The sequence below is a fragment of the Periplaneta americana genome, chromosome 16, assembly GCF_040183065.1.
Source record: "Periplaneta americana isolate PAMFEO1 chromosome 16, P.americana_PAMFEO1_priV1, whole genome shotgun sequence".
Taxonomy (NCBI): Eukaryota; Metazoa; Arthropoda; class Insecta; order Blattodea; family Blattidae; genus Periplaneta; species Periplaneta americana.
Window position 1 is genome coordinate 69,164,820 of NC_091132.1, and position 24,884 is coordinate 69,189,703.

Consider the following 24,884-nt stretch of genomic DNA (forward strand, 5'->3'; position numbering starts at 1 on the left):
TAGCACAGATCTTTATTTCATATGAAATAAAACGAAGTTTGTAATGTCTTGGTTGCCGCTCTCATGTTCGAACATTGCAGGACACTAGTGCCAACCACATCACTCCATTTTAGTGTCGACATCACAAAGCATTAAGCTCTTCCTCCATGCACTTTCATGGCGCCTAAAGGAAATGCCTTTACCTTTATCTATCTATAAGTTATGATGATTTGGAATATGGTTGTGTTTTCTGTGTTAATAATAAAACAGTTCACATTATGTAGATAATTCATATTAGCAAATAATGATAATTTTCGAACAGTTTCCTCCTCTTTTCTTTAATTTAAGGTCAATTTAAATTTATTTAGTGTAACTTTGTAGTTTGTAGGGCTTGTATTGATATCAGTTTTACTTCTTAATAATATATTAAATAGATTTTGACTGAAGTCTATTCAGATAAAATAAACGTGGTGCGAAAACTAAACAGATTTTAATCATAGTATTCTTCTATCAGTCACAATCAGTTCATATCTCTAGCACCGTTGAGCCCAGGGATCCTATGTTAGGTTTGTTAAAATGTTTCGCATATTTCTGTAAGGGAGTCCTGATTGGCTCCTGTTGACTAATCCATATATATTTTGTTACGCCTCTGTCTAGCGGCGTATGAAAGGACCATAACTGATATATTTTCATGAACTCAGAAATGTACTTGGTCGTAAGCTGTAATTCTAAAATAAGATCCTTCTGAACATGTGTACTGTAATTGTTCATATAAAATGTGTATTAACGTTTGTCTGAAGTAACTTCAAACTGTAATTGCTTCACTCCATCGAAATAATGATAATTCAGGAGCGCTCGTCTTCTGTCTGCCCCAAATTCTATATACTGTTAAGATTTAAACTATTGTAACACTAGTAGCAACTAGTGAATTAGGTTAGTGTATGAAATTAAAATGAAAAAATAATATATAAAATTGAATTGTTACATGGCTAAAAAGAACTGCTTCATACTTGTAACTTGGGTATTACATGAAAGATATTGAATTTTTACAGAGTAATCCAAAGTTGTAAGGAACTTAAGCTGTTTGAGAAGATAATATATGACAAGAAGCTTGACTATGCCGTCATATTTTGTAATTTTCATTATCTCACTTTTCAGTGTATTGGGGTGAGTAGAAATAACGTACACGATATTTTAATTCCAAATAATACTAGAAGTCTTGTACTTAATGCGATTGAAATATATGAAGGGTTCAGAGCCATAGTGGGCCAAGCACCATTTATTAAAAACAGAGAAAACAAGGGTTAAAGTTAGGTGAATACCATAGTTTAATGAAGATTGACATATAATTTAGTTTTAATGTATATACTTTATATTACTTGTTATATGTTTCCATTGAATTATGGTAATAACTTCATTTTAACTCTTGTTTTCTACGATTTTAGTAAATGGCGCTTGGCCCACTATGGTTCTGAACCCTTCATATGTTAGTGAATGGAATTGTGCCCGTATAAATAAACAGACTCGGTTCAGATAGGATCAACTATCCATATTTTGTTATAAATTGTCTTCCCAAAAGACAGAATTGCCACATTTTGATTTTCTAGTGAGCAATTATGTTTCTTCATTGCAAATTCTGTGTTTTAAGTAAATACAATGTATAAACATTATTATAAATTTTTAAATTGTAAATTTCTTTAGTATATGTATGTTGAGAAAGAAATTGTACAGGCATCAGTTTATTAAATGTTACAGGTGTTAGTTAAAACCACAGCTTTCAGAATATTTATGACGTAGTAGCAGTCATGAAAATATTTTTTTACAACTTTGGATCAACCTGTATTTGCAGTTAGAAGATCACTTTCGACCAGCAGCCAAGAGAGGTGCATGCATCTTGCTAGCTATGCATTAGCTCTGCAGCATCAGCAATAGCATAGGAACGATGGTTAATATGAGAGAGATGTTATGTGTGAACACAAGTTGCAAGTGTTTTCATGTCCTGTTAATTTTGTTTCAGCTTTCATGCTGTGCTATACACAAGATGATACCCATACGGAAGGTATAGAAAGATTTGATGTTATAAGCATGAAAGCTACTTTCTTCTCGACACTAACCTGTTGGAGAAATGGGCACTTTATTTTTGGTTTCATGTGTATTAAATGACAATTTGCGAACCTCTCTTACAAATATTTAGAAAGCGACATAGGTTTTTACTTGGAATAAAAAATTTAAACAGTCGAGAAACATAATATGTTGCCTTAAGTTTAAAAGAACTATTATTTTCCTTTGCTTATGGAATTTGAAGAATCTTTACTGTTTTAGATAAGTTTGCCATCTACAATTCATAATCGTAATTCGAAATTGAGATTGTATATGTGGGTAATTAAGAGGTAGTAACAAGGACTTAAAATTTTGTGTATAATATTTTTATCTTCTCTTACTCTTGAGGTTAATATAAATGTCAAGTAAATCTGCTAGTGAACAGAATCATTAAATGAAACTCGCTCTTCAGAAAATCAACCACTTTAAACAGTACAAAACAGATTCAAGTCAAACCAGTCTTCCAAATCAGTTGAGAACGTTATATTCATCTGCTGATTCACATTTCACTTGCATTCGTACATGCATGCTTAATTATAGGATTTTTTTTCCTCCACATTACACACACATTAAGGCCATAGTTTTCTCCCCTTTACATACACAAACACGCATACACATATGGCTTTCGAGAAAATTATCTAAAATATTTGCTTTGTTTAAATTAATAACTGAAATTGAGAAAACCAAGTGGTTAGTCCTTATAAATTAATGTTAATTCCAAAATCACTAGCCATTTAATTTCTTATGAGATCATAAGCAACATGTTCATTTTAGTATTGTGAATCACTCATGAAGTAGCTGATTGCTCTAGTATTAGGAAGCTGTCTAGTATAGTAGTTCACCCTTACATTCGCTTGAGCTTCCTGCATGCCCCTCTCATTTTCGTGATGCTATAAATATAAATTGTACTAGCTTCCAGGTTTCATCTGTCTTGTGAATGTAATAGATGCATCAACACCTGTATTAGAATTCGCGGTGTCAGATGTAAAGGCTTCCTTTCGAACGGAAGAATGTGCTTATGATTCTTGGTATATTCTCGTAGATATTAGTTTAATAATATTAAATTTAATGGATCCCTGTTTTTTGAGCTGACTCCTCTTCATTGCTGATGTGCATGAAAACTGAATGCAGAATGTAAAAATACAAAATAGTTAATGAAAATGATGCTTTTGTATAACATGATTTTGTAGTTTCATCATCGAGATAGCTTAGGGATGTTACAAATATGTGATTGCTCCAATTGAATATTATGGAAAGTGTCCTTAAAGTACTGCATGGTATATAATATATTTTAATTTAATTTGCTGCAACGTGAGATTTGTGTTAGTGACAGATAGGTGATGGAGCTTGCTTAGTTTTGACTGTGGTGTTGATTTTTTCAGGGGGTGAAGAAACAGTGTTGTCATACGAGGCTGTCCAGCAGCTGCAGATTCAATACACGAGGCCTGTCATCATTCTAGGACCCTTGAAAGACAGAGTCAATGATGACCTCATTTCAGAGTTCCCAGACAAGTTTGGTAGCTGTGTTCCTCGTAAGTAGAGCATAATATCTAAACTGTTAATATTATTACTGTATAAGGGAACTCTCTGTGTTACTTATTTACTATTCCTGACATTGTATTTTTTTAAATAGATTTCCAGTATGTTCTCATTGAGATTCCGTGTGTCCATTTGTTGGTTTTTGTTAAGAGCCATTGTTTACCAAAAAACATTCCGTGGGTTGTCCTAATTCTTTACAATTTCACTTTGAGTTTGGTGTAGGTAAACATCGAAGTAAACAAATAATGTAGGGTACTCACCACAAGAATTAAATTCTTGTCTGGTAATGTTTTGGAGGAAATACCCAAAAAAATTCACTTCTAACGCTTGAAGATCTTTATAAACTCGCATGAAGAATTCTTCTCTTTCAATCATAAAACGTTTCATTTTGCTTTGAAGATAACTGTATAGTCTTACGTATGTTTAGTGAAATGCTTGAGTATTCATCTATTCTAAAATTACAATTGATTGCATTATAAGGATGTCTGATTTAAATCATTCATTTTTGTTTAGGCAGCCCAAATATCAGTCTAGTCATATGGGAGGTATTTAATAGTTCTGTAGGCGGAATCAGGGATGTGTATTAGCGTCCATGTGAAAGTCTTCGTATGATAATGTTATATTAAACATGTGCAGTCAGTCTGTTAATTATTTATATTCTTGCAGCTTTACAATGTTTCTTATAGTTCAGTTTATCATTGGATAGTGTTTTATTGAATCATTTTCTCTTCCTATAGTGCCAATATTATATTTTCTTAATGCATAAGTTATCTCTAGTCCCTCAAATTAATTTGTTTTGTTTCATTCGGAATAACTAATGGGCATAATAAGTAAGTGCCTTTAAAGAACAGACAGCATAGAGTTTTAACAAAATTTATTAATTAATTTAAAGATATTTTGAACGTGACAACCTGGGTAGACCAGTAATAACGTTGGATTCAGACTATGACAGACTATATGGTTTACGACATAGTGCAGTTTAAAAATGGTGTCTCAGCTGCTATGGCTTTTCCCCCTTATCTAAAATTCTTTCAAAAACAAAAACACAACAATACCATAACCTGAATGCGAACATGAACTAAAAACGTTGTCACATTAAAAGAGGTACATAAATGCATTATTGAACAAGATGATTAGTAAAAAATCATAAAATGAACAATTCTTAGACCATAGAAAATGTTTAAAAAGAAACGACAAAATAATAAAACAAATAACACTAGAAAAAACTGATCTGGCGATATCTCAAGAATAACATTCTATAAAATATTCGGATGTGAAGGTCCGAAATGTCAAGTTTCAGTAAAACAATAATATAAAACAACAAAAGTAACCTCCAGATGTAAAGGGTCCAGAGGGTAAGCTACAACAGGTCAGTAAGAAAACTAAATCACCTTGTCAAGTCCTATGCTACATAAAAATCTCAGAACTGTATTTGCACAATTAAAATAATTTCCAAGAGCATCATGTAGATTTTGCTGAATTGCGTATTAATGACAGACACGGTCATATTTCCTACAGTACAATAAAATATGTTCGACTGTAACTGGTAAACGGCATACATCACACTCAAGTTGAGCTTCGCCATCTAGGAGATGGCCATGTATCAGACGACAGTGGCCAATCCTGAACTGCCTGCGTAAGTAGAACCTTTTCGTGTTGTGATGCTCTTGTGGACGAATCCCAAACTCAAACTGTATTCTTTACACTTCGCAATTTATTTCCTTCCTGTGGAGACCATTCTCCTTCCCATTGCCACCATATTTTATATTTCAAGTAATTTTGTATATCTTGCCACCTTTCGTACCAATATACCAGAGAGCCATTCATAGCGCCGTCCCTCGCTGCCACATCTGTGGCCTCATTACCAGGAATCTACAACCTACCAAATCGACGACAACCCACATGGAGTTGGACGATACTGACATATTCTGCTTGCCGGAACATGTTATTTTCGTTATAACGAGAAAATAATTATTCTCTCACTATCTTTCACTTTTGCTATCACGAGATTGAGAGATTCGAAACATGAATGATTACCAGGGAACGGATTTATATGGACTAAAAATATATGAAATATGTAAATATATATGTAGTTATTTTTACCAAAATATGGAATTAAATATGGATTTTTACCAAAATATGGAATTAAATATGGACTTAAAATTATAAAAAAATGACTATGTACGTTAAATATTGGTACATTTTAATCAAACTAAACAAAAAATATAATGGACGTACCTTATCTTCCAATGTAGTTTCAACAAAACACAATTTTTATTGTCTGTTACCATAACAATAGGTTACAAACATTTCTTTCAAGTGCTGAAAAGTGAATCTTCTTCTATTGTCTCTGAGGATAGATTTATACTGACTAAAAGAGCGTTCGACGTCACAAGAAGTAACTGGTACATAATTCAATTTCACAATGTCTGCTGGGGATAAGTCCAAGTTAATCTTCACTGTTGATTCACCACTCATCACAGCAACAACCTTTTGTAGTTCTTCATATCCAGGGTTTTTTGAAAGTACAGTGTCCACCTTAGCTCTTACTGCATCTGCAACTTTACCTCTACCACGATTCAGTTGTTCCACAGTACTATTTATAATTTCAAAACTTTCAGATAGTGAAAGGTGCCTATTTTGGAGACTTTTGAGCGTTTTTATGATGCATGAAAATGTATGCTGAATGTGAGCTAAGTCATTCTTCACACTTATGTCACAGGTAACTGTTTTCGCAGTATCAATTGAGACTGCATCTTCAGAGTCCAATGCAAGGAGAACATTGTTAATAGAGTCTATATGTTCGGCATAATATTCAACTGCTTCTAGCCATGTACCCCATCTAGTTAAAATTGGCTTTGGTGGCAATGGAATTTCAGGGTACATTTCTTTCAACACGTTAACTCTACTGGGAGCTTTGAGAAATACTTTTTTCACTGATGAAATCAACAAATCTACTTTAGGGAAATTGTCTCTGACCACTTCTGCCACACGATGAAATGCATGCGCCACACAAGTAAAATGAGTCAATTTAGGATATACAACAGATAATGCTTGTCCAGCTTTGACCATATAAGGGGCAGCATCGCTAATAAAGAATAACACATTATCGTACATAATACCCTTTGGCCACAGGATACCCATAGCTTCGTTGAACAGTTTAACTATAGTTTTGTTATTGCACTTTTCTAGAACATCACAATGTAAAAGAATTCGTTCAGAATATTGTTCACTTAACAAACCAATAACTACATTACCAACAAGTCTACCTTCTTTGTCGGGAGTCTCATCAATGGAAACCCAAATTGAACTATCTTTAATTTCATCTCTTATCTTCTGTATTGTCTCATCGTAGATGGATGGAGCATACGTCTTCCTAAGTGTTGACTCATCCGGGATTGTATGTTGAGTATATTTTTCAAGGAATTCCCTGAAGACCTTATTCTTTAGTTTGTAGAGAGGAATATCAGCAGAGATGAGAGAACGGCACAGGTCGATGTTAAACTCAGATCTTACATTCGATGTTGTTGGTTGTGTTAAAAACAATTGTCTCTGCTTGGAATTTAGTTGTTTGTTGGCCTGATGTTTACTAGTTGTAATGTGTTGTTGCACCAGGAACTTTTGTGTAGATGATACTGCACACTGACACAAATTACAAAATAATATTTTATTGTCAGTTGATAAACCATCTTCTTTAAATTCTGAAATGTAACTTGTTAGTTTTGATTTTAAATTGACTGAATGACGTACTTTTGGCATATTTACCGTCTTTATAGTATGATTTACAAAACTAAACCTATGTGTACTCTGACTGGCATTTAACTGTTGAGCTGCACAACTGAAGTCTGTTAAAAATTTTAAATTAAATTAATACAGTTTTGTAACTTACTTTCCCATTGTTGATAGGACTGCTAATTTTCAAATAACTCTGATGTTAAAGGGATTACTGAACATGTGTTTAAATCTCTATTGTTGAAATGTATTTTTAAAAGTTAATGGAATTTTGTTTTGTTTTATTGTTAAACCTAATATAATATGGACTGTTTTATATGAAATATGGAAAATATATGGAAATTAACGAAAATATGTACTAAACTCTAAAATATGGAAAAATATGGAAAATAAAAGTAGGATTTTTCAACCCTACACATTGTGAAACATAAAGATAATGCAAAATATAAATTATATTAGCTTTATAAGTAAATATGTATTTACATATAAATCCTTTCCCTGATGATTACCAAAGGCAGGATTCAAGCTTTTATAGTTACTTCTGTGGAACATTTTCGTTCATGTGATGTTTCGATCAATTACATATTTCCGTTTTAAAGTAGTTTTAACTAGAACGTTCTAGAATCACCTGGAATCGGAGTTCGAAATTTAAGAATACGAAAAAAAGAACCGGGCATCGAACCCTCACAGGCAGTCGAAATATTCATAGAATCCATTACTCTACCTGAGAGCCAAGAACTACCTTGAGAGATCCTCGTATTAGAAATGAATGTGTCTTTCCTCAAACGCATCATATGAATCAGTATATTAATCAGTTCACCCATCTACGTTTGTTTATTATTTTAGCTATTTTCAATCATTATTAAAACTAAAATACAAGTGCTGCGAATTAGAGAATTTCAACGACGAAAAGTATGCACCCCTAGTCGTGTTGTGCGTTATGCCTAAAACAATTTATGAACGACTTGAGTCAGACACCCCTGTACAAACAGAAAATTAATGGTGTGTATTACAGTATATTGTCCATAAATTATTATTCTTCTTCATTCAAGGATTAGGCTTAAAGTCTGTTGCAGCTTCACATTCAATTCTTCCAACATTTCCTCGGTCTTCCCAAGTCTCGTGTTCTCTTTGGTCTGTAATTCAGAATTCTTCTAGGGATATAGTTGCAATCCAGTGTACCTAAATGATTAATCCATTGTTCTCTATAATGGTGGATCTTTTCTTCTAAAGAGAACCGAATTTAATGTAACCTTTCACTGATCTTAGGAACTTCATTTCAGTAGCTTGCAATTTCTTTTTTTCATTGCTTGTCAGCTAAAAAGACATTCCACATAAAGTAAAATTAGAAATACATAGACAAGTAGAAGTTAAAGGTATTTGAAATTATAAATTACCTGTAAAACGAATATCTTGAGAATCTCTGCTTTTTTGTACTTTCATTAATTTACAAGTCATGGGTGATGACAGATAATATCTTGGGGAAGCAAGATACAGACATTAACAAGTCAACTATAGAACTTCCCCTGACTTTATTCACTGAATACAATTAATATTGAACAAATTCAGGTGATAATTCCAGTGTGTAAATGTAATTTCATTGCCGACCATACAGATTCTCCTTTAGTTGCAAACATGCGAATTGTCAAATAACAGAAGAGAAAACGAAGTCTTGTACATGCACATAACAGTTGGAATCATGAAACCTTAATATATTTTCAAGTAGCAATAAATTGTGTTCCTGTGTAAATACTAGTTTCGATGCTGGATTAAAAGAATCACTCCCTTGAATTTTGTTGTTCCAGATACGACAAGGCCGAAACGTGAATATGAAGTGGATGGTCGAGATTATCACTTTGTTGCTTCACGAGAGCAAATGGAACGCGACATTCAGAACCACCTATTCATTGAGGCAGGCCAGTACAACGACAACTTGTATGGTACATCAGTTGCGTCTGTGAGGGAGGTAGCTGAAAAGGTATGGTAACAATATATGTTTATTAAATAGGCAACTCCATTTGTAACAAACATCTTAAGAAGTTTTGTTGATTGCCCATGAGTTTAATTGTTAAAGAAACACAAATGCATTTGTAAACATCCGAAGTAAATAAAAATGTAACATTCATTGAATGTAGACACAGAGTGATCCAGCCAGAGCTAGACTCCTAACCGCACTCGCAGCGATTGGTTCATACGTAATGACCAGGCTTCGCATGATTGTCACAAGCGCTATATTGAATGGAGTAGTTTCTCCTGATACAAGACAGGTTACAAGACCTCAGTGAGTTCTGACTTGTGGTATGTACAAGTGCACTGTGTTACGAATGTTTGTATGTCGATGAGTTCATTGTGATTTCGTTCAGTCATAGAGGAGGAGCACCGAGAGACAAAAATGCCTCCACCAGTATCTACACTGCAGTTGTTTATTTCGGAATTTGGAAATGATTATTTTTGTGTAAGGAATGGTAACATATACTTGGAATGTATATTTTTTTCATTGTAATAGTAGTTATTACATGCAAAACCAAGAGACAGAGCAGAAATAGTAATGATACAAACTTAAAACAAAACTATAAAAATTATTCAAAAATATTACACAAAGTAATTCAAAAAGCTAAAGAATTACACTATAATACAACAATACAAAAGTCTGATAATAAAATCAAAACAACTTGGAACATAATTAAAAAAGAAAGTGGACGATCAAAAAGTAAAGTAACAAACTATACCCTTATATCTAACAACCAAATTTCTTGGCTTAAAAATCGATAATGTGTTAAATTGGAAAAATCATATTAACCTCTTCCCTTATTATTTATTTTACCAGTTTTGTGAAAAAAAGTGTCATTTTTTTATTTTCGTAAAAAGGTCATTTAATATTGCAGAATCACTGTACATCACTAATTTTCTTACATACTTAAAAAATCACTATGAAGTAGACAATGGGACTGAAACGAGTTAACTCGGGTTAATAAATTTTGACACATGTTAGCAACCCGAGTTAACTCGGGATAATAAGGGAAGTGGTTAAAGAAATTACCCCAAACTAAATTCAGCTTGTTGTTGTTATTGTTATCTAATGCTGGGCTTTGGCAACGAAGCCATTATCATTCTTGCTCTCCAATATTTCTCTGTGGTGGATCCATCAGGTAGAACTTCACAGGTTTGTAGATGATCTTCAGTCATTTCTTCTTCTTCTTTAAAAAATTGGTTCCCACTTAAAAAACGGTTACACTTATGCTAATTAACCTAACTTAACCTAATTCAGCTTGTTTTGCTATTAGATCTATGCAAAATATAGTAAATATCAATACCTTAAAAACAATATACTTTGCATACTTCCACTTGGTAATGAGTTTTGGAATAAAATTCTGGGGAAATTCCACAGACAGTAACAATATATTTCTATTACAAAAAAGAGTAATTAGAATAATAGTAGGTGCCAAATCTAGGGAATCGTGTAGGACTATTTTCAAAAAACTACAAATAATGCCCATGGCTTGTCAGTATATCTTTTCATTAATAATCTTCTCGTAGGTAATCGTGAAAACTTTGTAACTAATTCAACAGTTCATAGCATAAATACACGTCAAAAAAGTGACTTCCATACTCCATTGGCAAGTCTATCGTGCTATCAAAAAGGAGTGTGTTATATGGCAGTAAAAATTTTTAACAGCCTCCCTATCGATATAAAAAATGAAACTCAAAACATAAAATTATTTAGACCCAAATTGAAGAAGTACCTAATTTCTCATGCCTTCTATTCTGTAGGTGAATTCATGACATTCAATAACACTTCATGAAAATGATACTAAAACTTTGTGTTGTACTAGTAGACTACATTGTAAATCTCATCTGTATATATTTCATCTAGACTGTGACTATGAATTAAGATTTTATAATAGTATTAAGTTTTTTGACTTGTTCCATATTCTAGCTGTAAGCAATGTATGAATACCATGGAATGTTAATAAATACAATACAATAGATAGGTGTAAATTATTGTTTGCATATAATTATGTATAAAACTTGTATTGTATATTCATTATCAAATTATTTATTTTGAAATGCAGTTGTAATCAGTGGTGTGACAAACATATTTCTTCAAAAGGTTTCGATTGTGCAAACCACTAAAATTAAGTTGCAATGTTGTCATGAAATGCTCCATTATATTTTACTTTCACTGTAGGCCTACTGCACCACACTTATGCAGTGAGCACCAGACATTTGAACTCCCTCCATACAAGACTATATTCCTCCATAAGTTCAGCGTGACAAAAATGCGAAGCCTGGTAATGACGCTACCATATGCAGAAGATTCGTTCCATGCTTTTGCAGTTAGTATTCCATAATGATGTACTCACCGAATTCACAATTCGAAATGATTTCCTTGTGATATCTGGCAGGCTGCACATCTCCTGAAGATATGTCCAGCAACTTGCCGCAATTGATTCTCCGAAATGGCTCGAATTTTGTGCTGGATATTTGTTTGAGTTCAAGTGAATGTCAGTATAAACTTGAAATAACTGTACAACTTATCGTTCTCACTCAGCTCATTAAAAATGGACGGAGTATGTATGAACTGTGTATATCTTTGTGCATTGGCTGTTTCCTCAAAGAAAGTGGGGCCAATCAGTCTTCATCCGCTCATTGCACACCATACTCCTATTTTTATATCATGTAGCAGTTGTTTGTGAAAACGGTGTGGATTGTTTGAATGTTCACGTAACCATTTAGGTGGAACCATGCTTCGTCACTATAAAAAATTAAGGTGGGGTCAAGTAGTCCATCATACACTGATTCTTAGGATCACATGCAATACCAAAATCTGCTGTGATAATTGGGTTCCGTTAATCTCTGAACTACACGAATTTTGTAAGGTTTTAATTTTAATTGTTTCGTACCTCTTATCACTGAAGACTGTGACACCCCTACCTGCTGAGCTATATGGCAGGATGATATTGTAGGACTTCTCTCTAGTCGGTGGCCAATTTCATCTAACATCTCCTCAGTGAGGACACACATGTTCGTTTCTTATCCAGTACTGATCCAGTTGTACGAAATTTCTTCACCAAGTTGTAAATCATTGCTTTAGAAGGCTCTGGCGAATCAGGGAATGACTGACGGAAGTTTGTTACAACTGTTCTCCAAGATTCGTATTTCACGAAGTTGTCGTAAATAAACACTCGTTGTTCAAGGCTGTATTTCATAATGAAACAGGCGCCCCAACCTCAGAAGTGGGTTACAACTAAGCAATGGCCAGGAGAGAAGACCAGAAATGTCGAAAAGACAACCTGGTGGCATTGGATTAAAAAAAAATATATATATTTCATAATGAACACACTGGTGTACTCTAAATGTACGGTATGCAGCTGCACCCTCACTGTGTGAACGTGTTTATGTAACTCAACACGAAACGTATGCGAGCAAGAGGACGGATCACTGCGATGGCACAACAGTTACTATTCATATGACTTTCCGCTGACGCTGGTCTAGTCCTGGCTGACTCATTCTGTACTTAGTATGAAGAATAAATTCAGGAAACAAATCAGCCTGTGTGGATATTCAGGTCAATACTTACTACTCAGGTTTATGCATGTAAGAGATATAATACACGGAGTTGCTAATAGGCCTATAATATCATTACTTAGCATAACTATAAAAAAAAGAAGAGCTTCAAAAAGTGTGACATTTTTCTTTTATTTGTCATACGCATTTTTTCATAAGTGTGCATGAAAGATATGATCGCATTGAATCATGTTATTCTTGTTCCAGGGCAAGCATTGCATCCTTGACGTGAGTGGCAATGCCATTAAGAGGTTACAAGTAGCACAACTCTTCCCAATTGCCATCTTCATCAAACCAAAGTCCGTCGAGTCCATCATGTGAGTTATTGATGCCCTTTTTATATGCTTTAATATTACGTATATTTACATTTAGAAGAATTTACATTCGAATGAAGCCAACTTTATTTTTCATTAATGCAAATTTCGAGGGTTTTTCCTTTTAAATGCATATATGTACCCCTTAACACCAGTATGTATCCCACTGTGTTGTTTTTTTAGTTATTTTTTATTATTAGTCTTATTTTTTTATTGTGTACATTTTATTCAATTGTCGGTTTCTGGTTTAATCATTATGTGAATCCTACTTACTTGCAATCTAATACTATTATGTATTCCAATGTGTTTATTTTTATTTTTACTGTGTACATTTTTTTATTGAATTATCGGCTTTGTTTTTGTGTGATTCATGTTTGATTCTAAAAACATTAATATGTATTCCACTATGTTTATTCTTATTTTATGAAGTAAATTTTTATATAACTATCTCTTTCGATCTCATTATGAACCTAAATCGTATCAGTATGTAATTACTTAAATCCGATCCAGTTGTATGTTAAACTATGTAAGCAAGTTTTAATCCTGGTTGAGTGTAAGAGAAGGCCTTATGGCCTTAACTCTGCCAGGTTAAATAAAGCCATTATATTTTTATTTTGCATATTTAAATGCATATATTAACATCTCTCCTTGTTTTACCCGATTTATATGTAATTTCAAATTATCTCTCTGATAAAAATAAGAATAATTTTCAAGAAATATGAAAATTATGTGAGAAATAAAACCAATAATTATTTAATTACTGTTGAGGATATGAAATTGCTGTGACGACAATAGATACTCGTCCCTAGTGCATAAGTTGGGTCTTTTTCACTTGAAGATGAGACTAGCTGCTGCTCTGTGTACATACTAGCCGCGTAAGTAATTTTTCAGGAACTAGGATGAAAATATGCGTCGCCTAGATGCCATTCAGACTTTTTACCACCTTTGACTCTGATTTCGTAGAAACAACACTGAATGTATTTAAACACTTGCGACATTGAAGTCTCGTGGAGTAAATTTTCATTTCAACAAGTTTTACTGCACAGTCAAGCAAAGAACCAGTACATGATCAATCTGCTTACAAGTTATCCGCCGACATGCCGAAAGAAAAAAGTTGCAGAAAATATTTATTGAAGAAATGGGCTTTCGAAGACAAATGTTTTTCTACTGTTGGGAAAATCGTCTTGTGTGCAATATGGCTTCTTAACACGTATTAGTTGAAATTATTTTTATTTATGTCGTATTATTAAACCTCTAAAATGTATTTTTTACTGCATAATTTTCAATTTTTAGTGCATATTTCAACAGTTTTTACTGCATAATTGCATGCATATTTTCAGATTTTTTAGTGCATAAAGTTCCGTGGTCTAGTTATTATTAACAATGATTATTTTAAAACCAATATTCCAATCATATGGATCTATCATTTTTGTAGCAGGAAAAATATTGGCGTAAACCTCGAAATAAAAGGAGGTCATACTTTTGCTCTTCCTAGGAACACCAGTCAAAGGAACACAAGTATGTTAAATTTAAATAGTATATCCCAGCAGGAAATTAAACAAATATGTCAGCTATTTCTAGATACACACACAATACATAGTGATTGCTTGTCTGATAAAATGAGCGAAATGACATTATTCTTATCTAGCTTACATTTATTCCTTTCTTTATCCTATTGTCATAGTTTTATTCATCATCTTTGCTTTCTTCCATCCTGTCTTTCATCTCTGAATTTTTTGTTCCCCTTCTTAAAGAAAGTAATGTCTCAATTTTGATACTTAAAACGTGAATTTCCCTCGGATACATGGCAGAGCTGTAGCCTTTTCCAAACTTAGTTAATGTAATTTAATAACGAAATATAAATAATTATGTTATCGAATTTCACTGTCTCGAAGGAAATAAACTGAATATGATTTTACTGCACCATGAATATATAAAAATTAAATTCTCCTCAAAATGAATCATTTTCCATATAGGAATTATTTTTACGACTGGACTGAGGACTTTGGAGTTAGAGGAATTATTCATTATTGCAGTGCAATAAGTGTTGCAGTTTCCCTGAAAAAGGATGAGACGATTGAATATTCCTAAGTCTCAGATGTAAGACACTGCGCATGATCGGAGACCAGAGCACTGATACACAAGATAACGAATATTGAGTTACTTAAATTCAGGCTGTTTGGTTTGTTATTAGCATCGTTCCGAAATTCACTTCAAAAACTGCAAAAAATGTGATAATATTACGTAAATAAAATATAAATATATACATAAATCGTGTAGTTAAATCGACAATGGACCTTCATGACTAGATCGGCACTCCGCACAGAAAGGAAAGCTTTCATGTCGTTTCAATAGCTCAGACGGTAAGACTTCTGCGTGTTGTGTAGAAGTGTGTGAGTTCGATTCTTAGTCTACACAACGATTTTTTTTTTGTCTAAATAACGTTGAAATAGCTAAGTAACGTTGAAATAGAGTTTTACAAAGTCCTGAGATTAAGTGTTAATGATCGCAAACAATACAAAATTACAAGTTATAATATTATAAACGTTAATCTAATGAATGCATTTATACACACACATATACAATGTAAATGCATATATGTTAAAAACTAACAATTGAAATGAAATTAAAAAATATATATAATAATAGACAAACTTTTACAAAGGTTTAGAGTCCTTAGGCTATATCATTTCTTGAGTAATTATTACAATATTTTATTAATAGCTTTCCCATATGTGTAATGTGTAAGAAATGCACTCGCACAAAACAATTTTTGTTAAAAGTATGGCTTTGGATTATTTCATTCTCACCCCTTCATTTAATTTTAACTATTTTATCTACGTGTTTGCAATAGTGTTTAATTTAATGTGCATTCACTTTTATTCATGTTATGATTGAATGAAAAAGCACTGTTGCAGTTATTGACTAATTACATGTATTAATACTAATTATTAAATGCATCTGTTAAGTAACCAATTGCAGTATCTTTTGCAAAATCTTGAATTTTTAAGTTGTCAATAATATTTCTGTACTATATACTATAATACTTTAAAAGAATTTGCAATAGATTTGGGATCCTCTACTTTATAATCATTGGTCTTAATGAAAAAAATATTTTCTTTCTTAGGATATCTGCAAGTTTAAATTTAATAATATTTCAAATAGATTTAATTGCATTATCTGAATTTTGTACTTTTCTATTCAAATATATTCTATTTCCCTCTTTCACAATTTTTGATAAATTACACTGTACTTCTTGCAGTATTTAAGAACGTGGGGATCATTACATTGCAACTCATTACATATAGATTCTTCTTTTTAATATATGAGATTTTGAAGTCCCTGCGTTATCTACATATTTTTACTTTTGAATTTTTTCACAACATTGAGTGGAGAACATCCACTGAAGTGATTATGAAATTAAGTGAAAAATTCAATACATTTACTCTTAATATCAGTAGTACCAGTATCATATATGTTTTTCCAAGATTCATTTTGTAGACATAAATGTAAATAATCACTAGATACAGCATTTACGATCCTTTCTTAGTTTTTAAATTAATATTTTGATATTGTTCAGTGACATTGGAAACAGGATTTGTTTATCATGTTCAGACAAGCCATTGATTATAGGTTCTGTCGAATAGGAATTCAGTCTAATTCTGTGTACAAAACATTTATCAATGGCTGTGCTACTTCAGTTTGTATGCTGTGGGAAAATGACTCTACGACTAAGGTTTCCAGTTTCAAGGAGTGAATTTAATTTACTTTTACGGAAAAGTTCCGAGAGATAATCTATGTTTATGTCACTACAGATCACAAATTCCATATGAGATTTCTAAAGTCTTTTCTTTACAAATTCAGTGTTGGCTATAAATATTAATAAATAATGTAAGAAATACGAGACCCGAGATCGAAATCATTAATTGGCCTCCGAAGTCACCTGATTTGAATGTCATCGAAAATTTATGGGCGGAATTGAAAAAGAGAAGAATAGCCACCTATGCCCACTGACGCCCTCGAAATCGAGACGAATTGTGGGATCAAGTTGTTGACAGCTGGGAAGATCTCGCCGGGGATCAGAACTTATTCCACAATCTCGTGACATCCATGCCGGATCGACTTAGAGCTGTAATAGAAGCTGATGGCATGTGGACAAGATTTTAAGTTAACAGGTCTCTTTTTGTTTCTTATGATTTTTGTTTGAGGAAGAATACTTTTAACATCCAAGCAAGATTTTTTTTTTGCGAGGTTCAGCCCACTTGTAAGACCCAGAAATTGGGCATAAATTATTCCATATTTTTCGACAAATTAGACAATCGAGGATCTCTGAACAAATTAATTACACCTCAATAAAAAAAAAAGTTTTGCCCGGGATCGAACACGAGACATTTCGGTTATACATTGGAACCGACACGCTACTATACGAGCTACCGAGACAAGACAGTGACAGCAGCAGTCCAGAATGTAGATCCCTTAGCAGGCATTTGCCATTCGGTACAGTGAAGCAATGATATTTTGTGACTCGAGCTATGTTGTGAAATCGTGGCCTTAAATGGCAGTCTTCTTCGTGATCCTTATTCTGGTCCTTGTCCTTGTTGTGGTCCTTGTAACAATTCTTGTACTATTTGTCATGGTATGTATCGTTACGTCGATATAGAGTGAACCGCGCTGTAGAACTTTAACTTCCGACGACCAAGAATCGTCTCATTCTTTTTAAGGGTAACTGTACATGTCATCATAGACTCTCATTTTTATTTTTCAGGGAAATGAATAAACGTATGACAGAGGAACAAGCCAAGAAGACTTTTGAACGTGCCATGAAGATGGAACAAGAATTTGGAGAATATTTCACAGGTAAGACATGTCCACATTGGAAACAGTTTGAAGTAGTACTAATATCGACTAGTAATATATACATAATTGTAGATATTGGAGCTGAGTGACATTATTATGGCTCATATACCTGTGGAATGTATGTTACTGGTGTTGGTATGGAAATTCAGCTTTTACAATATTATTTCTAGAAATATATTTAGAGGAATTGGTTTGAAACTCACAAGATCTTTGTTTCATATTTGAAAGATCCATTTACAATTGGCACTGCCATTTTGCAAAGAAATACAGTCAATACGCTGACCAGTAAAAAAAGTGATACACTTAAAATACATTACATTTTTTCTATATAATTAGGAACCAAAGAATTCTCTTCCTATTTTTAAGATATTTAACGCAATAGAACATCCATCTGAACTGTTTGTGAAAAGAAATTGAGGATATGACCATCTTTAGAGCAGTTTATTGCACCCTAATCTCCGAAGTACCTACCTTTATGATTTTATTGAGGGTAGGGCAATAAATTTAAGGTTTACAATCTTGTGGCACCCTTATTGATGATCTATGGATATTGGAAAACATTTTGAACCATTCACTAAAATTTTAGTTAGTTATTCATGTGCTGTTGTGAGTAAAACATGCCGCTTAGAAGATGTCGCAAGGGCAGTTGCTTTGGTAATGGATGGACGCGCATTCACAATGCAGTGCAATGCTATAGGGAAGTTGGAACATATGACAGCAGACAGGAATCAGGCCATAGGAGGAGCACAAATGTCGGGGATGACAGATTTCTCACCCTGCAAGTTCTGCATGATCGCCATACCACAGCAGTACAGGCAAGAAATCGATTGGAAAATGTGAGGCATGTGAGAGTGAATGAGCGGACAGTGAAGAGGAGATTTGCAGAAGCTAATCTTCTGTCCAGAAGACCTGCATATGGACTTGAACTCGAGCCACAGCACAGGGAAGCGTGCCTTCGTTTCGCGAGGCAGCACCAGAGATGGACAACAGAACAATTGGCCTCTGTCTCCTTCACTGATGAGAGCCGCTTTAACCTGAAGTCTGCTGATGGACGAGAAAGGGTGTGGAGAAGGCCTGGAGAGAGGTACTTGCCCGTTACTTTCTCCTCGAGGACTCCATTTGAAGATGGCTGAGTAAGGGTGTGGACTGGCATCACCAATATGGCCTGCACTGAGCTCATGTTCATCGATTGTGAGACCCTCAATTGACTCTTTGCTGAAAAAGAACATTGACAGTAGGCCTATTATCATGGATGGGAGAGCTATCTATAATTAATATAACCAAGCTTATTGTGCGTTCATTAGTTAGTGAAACATTATAAGTAATTGGTGTGTGGATAAGCTTCAGGGCTTCTACCGCGTTGTCTTGGTTTTATTGGCTGACGTTTCGACTGCTGTGTTGTGGCCATCTTAAGAGCAGTTGTTGGATAAGGAAATAGTCTGCCAACTCTTATCCAACAACTGCTCTGAAGATGGCCACAACACAGCGGTCGAAACGTCAGCCAATAACACCAAGACAACGCGGTAGAAGCCCTGAAGCTTATCCACACACCATGTTCACCAGCTGCGGAAGCCTACGCGAACATTATAAGTAATTGTTTCTTATTCAAGATAGACTGAACAATAAATTAAGTAATCACTTTAGGATTCAAGATGGCGCCATGTTCTGTCGACCCCAGCCACTTAGTCACTTGTAGTGAGTGCACCTCTGTACTTGTGGTTGGACTTTGTGTCTACTGTCACACACACTGTGACACAGTGCACAAGGGTAGGCCAACAAAGGGGAAAACACAGTAGGTAGAACTTAAAATGAGAGGGATCAATCCGGCATCGGAACTTGAATCTGGTGTGGCTTAGTGGATAAAGTGCCAGCACGTAAAGCTGGGAACCCAGTTTTTGAGTCTCAGTGTTGGAGAGAATTTTTCTCCGTTCTACCGATTCTTCACTATTTGGAAATGCAGAATTACTACACTGAGACTCCATATATACTTCGGTACATCATAGCAATATGAATAATAAATACTTTTTAATGCAACTTAGTGCATCATAAGATCATGTTTAATGAATCTAAAAACTGATACTACAGATAATTTATCAGTGCATAGTAGTTATTGCTACTGAGCATCAACTCCTGCCCTAGTGATCAACAACATTTATTTTAATAATGGCTGTTTGCTGCAAATTTGCACTTTCTCCAATGATGAAATATTTTTTCTTGGTCGGGATAAGCTTGCAAAAGATTATGAAGGTTGGCCTGTAAGGTATTTAAATACTACTGCCCTTTCCTCTTTCGCTTATCTTCGGCTAAAGAGGTAGGAGGAAAGTAGTCATAGTCTGTTGCAGACTGTACCCAAAGACCTTTCCATAAAATGAATGAAATATCCCATTTGCTGATGTGGGGTACTCGTTTGATTTCAGCTGTGGTACAGGGTGATACACCAGAGGATATCTATGTTAAAGTGAAGGAAGTAATCCAGGAACAGGCTGGGCCCACAATTTGGGTGCCATCAAAAGATCAGCTGTGACGGGGCGCCTCACCCTCCCCTTGGACCCTGCCCGCTCGCCATGCCCATTGAATGGATCGTGCAGCACCACACTAGACATCATTGTCTCCTGCCTGACTTTCCCTGATTGCAATAACTTGCCATCATGATGGAGTGCCAAACAAGTCAGCAGGCGTGGGGTGCAGCAGCACTCAGGGAGCGGGACAGACCCGTTGAAAGTGTGGGAGGACTTGCCAACCAGGGAGTGGAGGAGGAAAATCAAATAACCCCAGTCATGATGATTGCCCGCCCCCATCCCTCTTGGTGTTTCAAAATGTACATTGTAACACTAGTTGAGTTAATTTTCAGAGTGGACTTTGAGCAGACTGCAGTGACAATGATGTTATGATACAGGCAATGTTTTGTCTGCCCACCAATGGCTCCAAAGTTTTTTTTGTCTTTATTTTTTTTAACAAAGACGTTTTAATGTCACCATTCAACCATCTGAAAGATCTGTTAATTCATAAAATTATACGAAACTTCACTTTTTGCAACTCGTTTCTTGTTCTTCACTGAGCGCTCACCTTGAAACAGATGCTTCATTGGATTGTGATGTAAGTTATGACAGAGTGTTGTAATGTTTTCATGTTATTGACAGGGACATATTTGTCTCTCTGATAGAGTATTGGGGGATTGTCCCAAGATCTTATTCTGGTGGCACATCTCTGGCCAATACCTTTTCTTTTTTTTTTTCCTCAAAATTATTCAGTAACACTGGTTTTATTTCCTAGTAATTATTTACCTTATTTTAAAAATAAATGGTGCATAATTGAAGTTACTTGAAGAAGTGGAGTGTACTTGTATTTTGCTTGTTGGGCTGAACCTCACGGCAGATGAATGTTGCAAGACACAACATGATGTTTCTGACTGCTGTCTCGAGACATGATGGTGACTAATATTAAACTAATATTTTCTATTGTAATTTAATGCAAACCCATTAGTGGGTCCTTGGATACTCTTGCAGATACAATAACTAGTATAATGAAGGAAAAACAGCTCCAGGTAGGCAAAGAGATAAGGCACAGGACATTGCAGGTCTGAAACATTGCCGCAGAGAATCGAGAGTGAGGCATTTTTGAAGAGGTCCTGAAGTGTGTAGCATGAAAAAATTGTACGTAGCAGTAAATCAGATAAGTATAGTCAAGTTGTCTCATTTTAAAGGTGCTACCACATGAGTTTATCATGTCGAGAATTTTTCCAAAATTCTGATAATATAGTTTTTGGGTTTATATATGAACCTTTATTGCTAATAACAGCTGAAATAAATGTCTCATATTTTGTATTGCCTTGTGCCTCCATAACGTGTGGCAGTGTTACAGACATGCATTTCAGCATCCCCACCCCTTCTAACCCCCCCTCCCCTACTCAGTACTTGAGATGACATACTCTTCAACATGATACTCCAAGCAGCAATAGCTTCCCTCCTTTTTTATCATTAGTCAGTCCGCTAAGTGATGAGTGGGGAAGAGTAAAGTGTGTATGCTTTCCCACAGAGAAACTTGTTTGTTATATCCAATGGCTGCAGCTGTGTAAAAGTGTTGTTGAATAATTATGTAAACAAGAAAATAATTGCCCATTTCATTGAAAGTGTAAATAAAGTTACATCCCCCTTGAATATGCAGACAGAAATCTGGTCTTAATTTTAATTTGTATTATCCTTTTACAGATAGTACAATCCTTTCCATTTCCTAACAGATATCAGCTTGTTTTTATGTAATGTACAATTTATATTTTAAAATTTAGAAAGAGTGGCAATGCTGAAGAGGATGATACTTTATAACAGCCCTGCACAAACGGCGCTCATTGGGTGTGGGAGAGCCATCCAAACAGCTTGCCGGAAAGGTACATCGGAATGACGTATGCCTGATAGAGGTAGAGGATAGTCCACGCAGCTATCTGGTGTAGTGTGTATTATCAGTAGCTATTTCACTTTGCCTATATACGGCTACATAATGGAGGAATCTAAAAGACGGAAAAGTGATCATCGGGCAAATTCTTTCAATATTGCGTGGAAAATGCTTATTTTTTTCACAGTAGCTGGAGTCTATACTTATCTGCTACAAAAGTTTGAAAGAAAGAGGAAAACATAATATAATGCGTCATTACTAGTCCACACATAGAGATACGATGGTTTTGTTGTTGAAGATTGTAGTAAAAAGGTTCAGGAGTTAAAAGTTGCATTATTACATCAGGTAAGGTATGTTAGAATTGATTAATCTTCAACAATTTAAATATACAGTAAGTAACTTAATTGAAACCAATAAATAACACACAAGAGCAAAAAGAAGAAGAAGAAAGAGAAAAAGAGAGAAAAATACACATTTAAGATAAATTGACAATCAGAAAGAAGCCAGTGATATTCATTAAAAACCTGAATATAGTCGACAGACATAAAAGGTAAAAAAATACACACATTTGTTAATATTATATGTCACTAATAATATTATAAATTTCTTTTTTAAAAGGTTCAATTTTAAAATATTTCAAATTTGGAAAATGATTTGTAATATTTTATTATAAAATCTTGGGCCGAAACCAGCACTATGTTTAAGAGCTGCACGTGAGTGAAATTTAGGCTCAGTTAAATAGGAAAGTAGGCTTTTGTCTTTGAGTATGATATTCATATAGATTAGATTTATGCTTTATTTGATTTTTATGGTAATAAGTTATTAAACTGTATTTATAAATTTCTTCAATAGTTAATACTTTAAAATCTGCATATATTAGATTTGTTGGGTAATGCATATTTTTGATGAGACAAATTTTTATTAATCTTCTGTGTAATAAAATTAATGGATTAAATACAGATAATGCTACTCCAGAGTAAAGAATAGTAATTATATCTGTATTAAAACTAACAAACAGGCCCTTATATTCGTATCCTTCCTCACTGAAAGGGGTTGCACCATGCGAAGTAATTTGTCTAATGTAGCCTCTTGCTCATTTGGAAATAGTTACCGTAATCTTCTTATGAAGAAGCTGTATCTTCCGCAACATGTGAGACTTCAACTCTTTCTTTTGTAACCAATCTTTAACCCATCGTTTTCGTTTAACTCTGATTTTTGCGAATAGGATACAGCTAAATATCTTTTTTTTTTTATTAAGACCCATTGTATCTGTGCGTCTGTATTGAACCTCAAGAGCATTGATAATGAGCAAAAATATTGACAGTAATATTGATCATGTAGGATCGCTAAAATATTGATAGTGAAATTGATCATGTAGGATCGCTAAAATATTGATAGTAATATTGATTATGTAGGATCGCTAAAATATTGACAGTAATATTGATCATGTAGGATCACTGAAATATTGGCACTTCATTCGTGATGTTTCCCTTACTGCTATCAGAGGATCACTTGCCATTTTAAAATACCACCTGTACTTTGTTTCCTAAGAAGGAAGAACTTTTGTTTGAACGTCTAATCTATTTGTTTACTATGTTTAGGCCTGTTATGTGTATGCTATTATCTGTACTTAATTTCCCTTTTTTGTCCATTCTCCACATTTCTCTTTTGTGGTCTGTTTTTGTTTTCATTCTGTGTGTTTGTTATGCTTTGTCCAAGAGGCAGTCCCGTTATTGAGAAAGCTGACAAACTGTCTTTCTCTCTGATCATGTAAGTTCGCTAAAAATTGATAATGTAGGATTGCTAAAATATTGACAGTAATATTGATCATCTAAGATCGCTAAAATATTGGCAGTATTATTGATCAATAGAGCCCGGCAGTTTAGGCATTTATTTTTAGTGAAATAGACAGATATTTAAAATTTAGGAAATGGACAATAAAATAATAAAAATAGGCATTTAAATATTACAAAACTAGATAGCAAAGTCATCAAAGTAGTAATTTCATATATGTAGGTTACTTAATACACCTCTGTATCAAATTTTAGTACTTATTCTTAATTTTCTTGGTTACATGTAACAAAAGATTTTTTAGTCCTAATTATTATAGCCACCTAACAGAACGTTTTTGAGCATGGAAAATGATCCTCCTCCTTCCACTAAACTGATTGTAGTAACTTATGAGTCGTTCAGAGCAAAAGTGATGTGAGTCAAAATTGGATAATGAGGTTTAAAGTAAAAATTCTGTAAAATACAGCGCAAATAGCAAGTAGGAGGAGAGGGTTCCCCTTTACACTACAGGTAGAGTTCGAGACATTCTATTCGCCGCACTCAGGGGTGCCGAGAAGAGGGGGCAAAGGGGGCAAGTGCATATGGGCCCATCAGATTAAGTGAGTGTGATTACTT

The 24,884-nt window shown here is 34.3% G+C and overlaps 1 protein-coding gene across 11 annotated transcripts in view; it reads left to right on the plus strand.

Annotated features, from left to right (window-relative positions):
• Positions 1 to 22,260, plus strand: part of dlg1 (discs large 1) — a 1,351,531-nt gene extending 1,329,271 nt beyond the window's left edge. For 9 of the 11 annotated variants that reach the window (XM_069849439.1, XM_069849441.1, XM_069849440.1 and 6 more), the window contains 6 exons: positions 1,997 to 2,038; positions 3,462 to 3,611; positions 9,156 to 9,328; positions 13,126 to 13,235; positions 17,998 to 18,089; positions 20,507 to 22,260. In XM_069849439.1, the coding sequence (XP_069705540.1) occupies positions 1,997 to 2,038; positions 3,462 to 3,611; positions 9,156 to 9,328; positions 13,126 to 13,235; positions 17,998 to 18,089; positions 20,507 to 20,613 (674 nt within the window). In that variant the 3' untranslated portion in view covers positions 20,614 to 22,260. The remainder of the gene's footprint in view (positions 1 to 1,996; positions 2,039 to 3,461; positions 3,612 to 9,155; positions 9,329 to 13,125; positions 13,236 to 17,997; positions 18,090 to 20,506) is intronic. The other 2 variants (XM_069849443.1, XM_069849448.1) reach the window with 1 other exon arrangement.
• Positions 22,261 to 24,884: the final 2,624 nt, after the last annotated feature.